General features: G+C 41.3%; 1 protein-coding gene across 1 annotated transcript in view; it reads right to left on the reverse strand.

Moving 5' to 3' along the window:
* The window catches only part of LOC111976036 (tetraspanin-1), a 20,362-nt gene extending 13,691 nt beyond the window's left edge, over positions 1-6,671 (reverse strand). The window contains exons 1-2 of the mRNA XM_024004751.1: positions 6,338-6,671; positions 5,979-6,045 (exon numbers count right to left, since the gene is read on the reverse strand). Of these exons, the coding sequence (XP_023860519.1) occupies positions 5,979-6,039 (61 nt within the window). The 5' untranslated portion in view covers positions 6,040-6,045; positions 6,338-6,671. The remainder of the gene's footprint in view (positions 1-5,978; positions 6,046-6,337) is intronic.
* Between the last annotated feature and the right edge of the window lie 2,318 nt (positions 6,672-8,989).

Below are 8,989 nucleotides of genomic sequence, written 5' to 3' on the forward strand. Positions count from 1 at the left end.
CTAGCTCTAAACAAATGTTATTTTATCTACAAATGTAGATACCTACTTCACACATTGATTCACGTAATGGAAGTATTATTTACTTTATACGGGAGATGTGGGGCAATATATTTGATTTTTAAGCATATACAGTGCCTTCAGAAAGGGTTCATAGGTTATTGTCCTGCTGAAAGTGTCATTAATAACTTCACCTGCTCAAAGAGATATTCAATGTCTGCTTGTTTATTTTACCCTTCTACCAACAGGGTTCCTTTATGCGAGACATTGGAAAACCTTCCTGGTCTTTGTGATTGAACCTGTTTGAAATTCATTGCTTGACAGAGGGACTTTACAGATAATTGAATGTGTGGGTACAGAGATGAGGTAGTCATTCAAAAATCATGTTAAAGACTATTATTGCACACAGAGTGAGTCCATATAACTTATTACATGACTTGTTAAGCACATTTTTACTAATTTAGGCTTGCCATTATTTAGGCTCKCCATAACAAAGGGGTTGAATACTTATTGACTAAAGACATTTAAGATTTTCAAATTTTATTTATTTGTAAACATTTCTAAAAACATAATTCCACTTTGAAATTATGGGGTATTGTGTGTAGGCCAGTGCCAATAAATCTMAATKTAATCCATTTTAAATTCAKACTGTATCACAACAAAATGTGGGAAATAGTCAAGGGGTGTGAATACTTTCTGAAGGCACTATACTGAACTGAATATACCAAACGCCTGGTCTGACAGATCTAATGTTTTGCTTTACCGTTGGATCTCATCTGCGCTCTCTCGCACTCTCTCTCTCGCTCTCTCTTTCTTTCTCTGTAGGTCAGATCAGTGAGAGAGTGGGTGGATGTCAGACTATGCTATTCCTTCTCTCCTCCCCACAGAACAGAAAGCATCTGAAACCTGATATTGTCTGTCGTCTCCAATCAGAGCTATGTCAGTCATATACAGGAGACCTTCTGCTTTCTGTCAGCTGCACATGAAACTAGGCCTGCCAGTCTGTCTGCCTGCCACCATCCTCCCCATCAGCCCTGATGTCTTCCACATGAGAATAATCTCCCCCTGTCTTCCTCTCCTCCCCTCTTCCCCCTCTCCTTTCTCCTCAGGGTATCTTGTCTTTTATTTCTTCCTCCACCTGTTCTCAGTGATGAACGCCCTGCTCGGTAAATGTGATACGACAACCATATTCCCCCTAACTCCTTGTCTGGCAGCGTTTTCCCTCTGCCTGATCTAATTGTGGTTGGCTTTCTCTTTTATTTTTTTTGCAGGCTAATGCGGTAGATGGAATGCCACCTGCCTGGGATGCCCTGTCAGACACCATGAGACCTGTCATAGATCACATGGAAATCAGGTTAGGACTAGAGGTCAACTGGGTAAATGGGATAGGTGAGTACAATATGGAAGGGACAAATGAAAGATATTAGGGCTGGAGGGATTGAATAGGAGACTTCTGAACAGAGCCATATAGGCCTCTGTAGGGGGGGGGGGGGGGGGGGCGAATGGATGAATGAATACTGTTGGAAATGCATTCCAGCTGAAGCTGGTTGAGAGAATGCCAAGAGTGTGCAAAGCTGTCATCAAGGCAAAGCATGGCTACTTTGAAGAATCTCAAATATTAAATATATTTGGATTTATTTAATACTTTTTTGGTTACTACATGATTCCATGTGTTATTTTATAGTTTGATGTCTTCACTACTTTTTTACAATGTAGAAAATAGTAAAAATAAAGAAAAACCCTGGAATGAGTAGGTGTGTCCAAACTTTTGACTGGTGCTGTATATAAGTGTACCATGTTTGTCTTCTGTTTTCCATTATATTTTGGCATTAATACGTGTCACATATCAGTTTGCAAACAATGTAAAAAATAATTATAATAATTATAATAATACTTGAGTCAATAAAGCCTTCATACAATCATGGTCTCTTTTTTGCTTTCTTGAGTTAGGCAGCTACAAAATGCAGGTGTTTCAGCCTAGCTCAGTGCTTTCTATGGTGGTGGGGAAGCCAGCGGAAAATACAGAGCGTAGGGGTTGAAAATGTTCTCTAGTTGCGCCGTGATCGGCTCAGTGTTCTGTCACTCATGGTGACACCACRTCACCGCCAAATCTAAGGGTAGAGCTCAAAATTCAACCCACTTGGGTGCTGCCATAGAGTTACATTAGAAGTGCCCATCCAAGAASGCTCAAGGTCAWTGGCCACAGATACACTGATTTCAAATCACGTTATATCTACAGTAGCTTTGATTGGACTTTCAAAATCGTAGCCAGCAAGCTAACAGTCATCATCATGAATCAAGTCAAYAATCTACYGGCAAATCCTTTTTAATCCATGTCATATGAAGAYAAAAAATTAAGAGAAATTATAGATAAAACGTATCGGTGCTCATCAGCCATTGGACAAAAATATTACACAACAAGTTAGAAATCACAAATTCAACAATGAGTGGTTGGGAAGGAATCTGTGGTTAACTGCAAGCATTGCACAGCAATCATTAGCCTACTATTCAGTGGAGTGGGTGTGTGGTCCCAAGTCTGGGTTTAAGGGTCTCTTTTCCAAGCTTGAAAGGATAAACATTCAACATTGGCCATGCTGTCAATCCAGCACGACTTCTGCCGAGCTCAAGACAACTGGAAACTCAGAACTGTGAAATCTGACTTCAGTGAGTTCAAAACAACTAGGAACTCTGAGAAAAAAACGAGCTCCGACTGGGAAAATATGTTTTGAACGGTCATCCAACTTGTCGGGAACTTGGGCTTCTTGCTAGAGCTCCGACCTGAAGATCACTGACGTCATCATGATTCAACCTTGTTTTTTTCCCAAGTTCCCAGTTGTCTTGAAAGCACCATAAATCCAGAGAATGCCAGACTTTGATGACAAAGTTTGATGACAAAATTGGCCCATGAAGGACCGCCGCGCCACCTTCCTGTTCAAGTGAGCACAGCACAACAAGGAGAATCCAAAATTGCTTGTATGCTGCTGCATAAATGATGTAATATGCCAGGGAGATATGTATACTGTAGCTAAGAAAGTAATACTAAGTGTATGTTGTGTAGTAAGATGTTGGTAGCCCATGTGCCTCACCCTAATAATTTGGTCCCTTTCTCCTCATAATTTCRCCAACTGTTCTGACTTGATGGTGCACATGTAGTCTATAGCCTGTTTTAGAGAAATGTAATCATTGAATATTGTTAGAGCTTTCATTGTCTGCTTATATGCCCTCTTTATATCCTATGGTTCTGATTTGGTGTACAGAGAGAACWCTGTAAGAACCGCCCATGTTCTGAATTCTGTTGCTATACATTTCAAAGTGCTGAACAAATAGTTATATTGACAACGTCTRTCCTAGCTCGCACATTATTGCCTAAATCAAAAATATCCGCTTGTCGTCCCCTTATTCCATAGTTTGTACAAGTGTCAGTTGAAACCACGTTTAAGCAAGTCAGCCATATCAGCTATGTTTTTTTAAAAGGCAGTAAATGAGKCTGAATGAACTGTTTCRCTGCCAGACAAGGCTCCWCTGATAGCCAGGTGTAGCAGTGGTAAGGTGTTGGGACTGCTGTTGGGACTCTGCTGTTGGRACAGCTTKATGTAGGCCCGAACAGTTTGTGGGCACCGTTTGCCACTGTTATAGTGCAATGACTGTATTGTTTAGTGTTGTGTCGTGTAGTGTCTTTGCTGGCATGCATCCCCAAAACATTTAGTGGAGTTGGCTCCACCAAGATGGACATTCTAAAATCGTCACTGGTTGTGTTACAGCCTGAATTCAAAATGGATTCAATATTTTTTATTTTCTCACCCATCTACACATAATACCCAATAACGACAGTGAAAACATGTTTTTAGACATTTTTGTAAATTTATTGAAAATAAAATACGGAAATATCTATTTTACATAAGTATTTACACCCTTGAGTCAAAACTTTGTAAACTCCTTTGGCGGTGATTACAGCTGTGTGTCTTTCTGGGTAAGTCTCTAAGAGCTTTGCACACCTGGATTGTACAATATTTGCCCATTTATTATTGAAAAATGATTCAAGCTCTGTCAAATTGGTTGTTGATCATTGCTAGACAGCCATTTTCAGGACTTCCCATAGATTTTTAAGCCGATTTAGGTCAAAACTGTAACTAGGCCACTCAGGAATATTCAACSTTGTCTTGGTAAGCAACTCCCATGTAGATATGGCCTTGTGTTTTAGGTTATTGTCCTGCTGAAAGGTGAATTCTTCTCCCAGGTGTCTGTTGGGAAACAGACTGAACCGRGTTTTCCTCTAGGATTTTGCCTGTGCTTATAGGTGTATTTAATTTCTTTATCCTGAAAAACTCCCTAGTCCTAGCTGATGACAAGCATACCTATAAGATGGTACAGCCACCACCATGCTTGAAAATATGAAGAGTGGTACTAAGTGATGTGTTGTGTTGTATTTTCCCCAAACATAAMGCTTTCTATTCAGGACAAAAAGTACATTTCTTGGATTTTTTTGTTATTGCAGTATTTGTATTTTGTATTTGTATTTTATTAGGATCCCCACCATATCCCCAGTATTACTTAAGTGCCTTGTTGCAAACAGGATGCACGTTTTGGATTTTTTTTAATTCTGTGCAGGCTTCCTTCTTTCATTCTGTCATTTAGGTTAATATTGTGGAGTAACTACAATGTTGTTGAACCATGCTCAGTTTTCTCATATCACAACCATTAAACTCTGTAACTGTTTTAAAATCCCCATTGGCCTCATGGTGAAATCCCTGAGCAATTTCCTTGCTCTCCGGCAACTGAGTTAGGAAGGACGTCTGTATCTTTGTAGTGACTGGGTGTATTGATACACCATCCAAAGTCGAATTAATAACTTCACCATGCTCAAAGGGATATTCAGCGTCTGCTTTTWWTTTTTTTTACACATCTACCAATCGGTGCCCTTCTTTGCAAGGCATTGGAAAACCTCCCTGGTCTTTGTGGTTGAATCTGTGCTTGAAATGCACTACTCTATTGAGGGACCTTACAGATAATTGTATGCGTGGGGTACAGAGATGAGGTAGTCATTATAATAAAATAATTTTAAACACTTTTATTGAACACAGAATGAGTCCATGCAATTTACAATGCAATTTGTTTAGCAAATTTTTACTCCTGAACTTATTTAGGCTTGCCATAACAAAGGGGTTGAATATTTGACTCAAGACATTTCATCTTTTCATTTTTTATTAATTTGTAAAATAATTCTACAAACTAAATTCTACTTTGACGTTATGGGGTAATGTGTGTAGATCAGTTGCACAAAATCTCAACATAATCCATTTTAAATTCAGGCTGTACCACAGCAAAATGTGGAATAATTTGAATGGTGTGAACAGGCACTGAGATAGAGCATTATGACCTTGTCAAAAGATTGCATCTAACTGTTCTTCCCAGATCCACATAAGCATGCATAACATGACTTTATTAAGACAGTGTCTCATATTGTATGGTGTAGGTTTATTAAATAACTTGGCTCAGGCACTAATGAAAACCCAGTAGAAAAGGACTTACACTTCAACGATCATTTAAACGGGAGAAGCAAGGTGTAATGAAAATTCAGCTTACCAACGCCAAAGTCCCCCTCCATTTCACAAACATCATTAGTTATAAACGCTAGGCGGAAAACGTAGGTAGCAAAATTAGAGAGTTTTAAAGTTAATGACATGAGAACTGCTGAGAGACAGAGAGAGAGAGACTTAAGAGTATAATTTGAGCTTCCGCTCAGTGATTTGTGGTATTTGTGTACCATCGTTGATATGTTGTTGAGTTAAATGGTGCTGAGGGAGAGGTGGGGGACAGCGAGAGAAAATACTTTTCTATGCATTAAAAGCCATTGTTTGTTGTTTCATTCACACAGGACTCATAAAGATTTCATGCAATAAATTAACAAATGCAATTACTCTCCCCTCGCTTGCCCCCCCCTCCCCCCCGTGTGCATGTATGCAATCAAAAGGGAAACATACTCACAAGGATAAGCAAGTTGAACAAGACCATCATAAATTTGAAGAATGTGAAGCATGCCATTTTAATCTGTAATAAAGAGAACATAAATGATGCCGCTGCTTACTTCTCCCTACCTCTCTCTCCCACTCACACACTCAATGAGCTTCTAAAATGCATATATTAATACATTCTGGTCCCTCTCCCGCCATTTAAAATCACTCGCTGTGAAATGATTGTGCCAACAATGCATCCTGGTGATCAAAAGCTAGTTGAACACAAACAGAGAGAGACCARAGTAGTCAGTCACAGATTTAACAGGCTCAACAACAGCAACACAGTATTGTATTTTTCTACAGTGATCTAAACATATGAAACCCACCTGCGTTGTAGAGACTGCCTGTGTGCCTTAAAGAGTTAGACCCAGGAGATGACTGCTACCAGTGTGGTGTCTTTKAGGTCCCAGAGAGATGGCGTTGTTCTCCGGCAGACCAGGGTTCTCTTCAGTACTGCAGAGGAGGATCCCTCAGAAAGAAACAAGGGATCCAGGTGTGTCGCCAGGTGTTCAGAACAGGTACCTGTGTGAGGATGGAGTCTCTGATTGGTGAGTGATGGTGTCTGTGATCAGGTATACCAGTACAGGTTGACTTGTACTGCTGTGTCAGAGTGAGGAGGAATACTCTGATGCCCTCAGGGTGGACTGGGTGTGKCCAGGACAGGTACAGTTGACTCTCACCCAGGTGACAGATGAACAGACTGCGGGGACTGAGTGCTGTGTGTGTGTCTCAGGTCACAGTCTCTTTCTGACCCCTGCAGGTATAAACACAGTAGAGACAGAGAGGGGACACACAGGTACAAGTCTAGTGTCACCTGTAAACTATTCTGTTGTAACAAATAATCTGTGTTTAATATTATCATTACAAACTGTCCAGATTTATAGCCATACATTTACTCCAGGCTGTGAATCTACAGTGTCACCTGTACACCATAGGGTTATATTGCATAATCATCACCATACTGTGCAGATATTAGTATCCCACTGGGCACAAACTGGTTGAATCAATGTGTTGTTTTACAGGGGCAGCCATAGTAGTACGGCGTCCTTGCTCAACAGCACATCGATAGATTTATACCTTGTCAGCGAGGGTGTACAAACCAGCAACCTTTTGGTTACTGGGTCAACGCTCTAACTGCTAGGCTACCTGCTGCCCATAACAAACCTAAAAACAAAGATGGTGCTGCAGTGGATAGCTGCCGTATTACAGGCTCCTGACCATTATTTTGTATGTTTTTTTTTTACGCTGATCTTAACTTTTTTTGCAAAATAAAGTTTCCGGCATTATTAATTTGAAATCCATTTCACCTATTTTTTTTACCAGAATGTCACCTGTGCAACTAGAAACAACACAACTTCAGATTACCTTTACTCCACACWCAAAAACAAGGCCCTCCCTTGCCCTCCTTTTGGCAAATCTGACCATTGCTACTTAGAAACAAAAACTCAAACAGGAAGTACCAGTGATGCACTCAATACGGAATTGGTCCGATGAAGCGATGTTAAGCAACAGGAATGCTTCACTAGCACAAAGTGGATTATGTTCCGGGATTCCTCCGATAACATTGAAGAGTTTACCACATCAGTCAYCGGCTTCATTAATAAGTGCATTGACGACATCGTATATTCATATCCCAACCAAAACCCATGTATTACATGCAACATCCGCACTGAGCTAAAGATGTGCAGACTGATAGGAGTGAAGATGGTGAGGTAAGGTTAGTGAGGGAGCTACCGCTTTCAAGGAGTGGGACACTAATCCGGACACTTATAAGAAATCCTGCTACGACCGCCAATGAGCCATCAAACAGGCAAAGCGTCAAAACTAAGATTGAATCCTACTACGCYGGCTCTGATGCTCGTCGGATGTGGCAGGGCTTGAAAACTATCACAGATTACAAAGGGAAACCCAGCCRTGAGCTGCCCAGTGACGAGAGCCTACCAGACAAGCTAAATTGCTTCTATGCTCACCTCGAGGCATGCAACACTGAACCATGTATGCGAGCACCAGCAGTGTGATCTCTCTCTGTAGCCTATGTGAGTAAGACCTTCAAGCAGGTCAACATTTAGACGGATTAACAGGACRCGTACTCAGAGCATGCGCTGACCAGCTGGCGAGTGTCTTCACTGACATGTTCAATGTCTCCCTGGCCCAGTCTGTAAGACCTACGTTTCAAGCAAAACATCATAGTCCATGTGCCCAAGAACGCCAAGGTAACCTGTTTAAATGACTATCGTCCTGTAGCACTTGCATTTGTAGCCCTAAAACACTTTGAAAGGTTGCCTCACATCAATACCATCATCCCAGACACCCTGGACCCACTCTAATTCGCATACCGCCCCAATAGATCAACAGATAATGCAATCTTTATTTCTCTCCACACTGCCCTCACCCACCTAGATCAGAGGAATACCTATGTGAGAATGCTGTTTATTGACTACAGCTCAGCGTTCAACACCATAGTTCCCTACAAGCTAATCACTAAGCTCAGGACCCTGGGACTGAACAGCTCCCTCTGCAAATGGATCCTGGTGGTGAGAGTAGGCACCAACACATCAGCYACGCTGACCCTCAACATTGRGGCCCCTCAGGGTGCATGCATAGTCCCCTCATGTACTCCCTGTTCACCCATGACTGCGTTCCCTAGGGCAACACCTTCATTAAKTTTTCTGACAACACGACGGTGGTAAGCCTGACACCAACAACGATGAGAGGAGGTCAGTGACCTGGCAGAGTGGTGCCACGATAACTCCTTTATTGCCAGCAAGACAAAGTAGCTGATCATGGACTACATGAAAATGGAGGCCCGAGCACACCCCCAAGAAATAAGACTACGAAATAGTTAACCAAATAGCTACCCAGACAATGTACATTGACCCTCTTTGCATTAACTATTTTGACTCATGACATTGCTGCTGCTACTGTTAATGATCTATCCTGTTGCCTAGTTACTTTACCCCTACCTATAGTGACTTCGG

This window comes from Salvelinus sp. IW2-2015, linkage group LG16, assembly GCF_002910315.2.
Source record: "Salvelinus sp. IW2-2015 linkage group LG16, ASM291031v2, whole genome shotgun sequence".
Classification (NCBI taxonomy): domain Eukaryota; kingdom Metazoa; phylum Chordata; class Actinopteri; order Salmoniformes; family Salmonidae; genus Salvelinus; species Salvelinus sp. IW2-2015.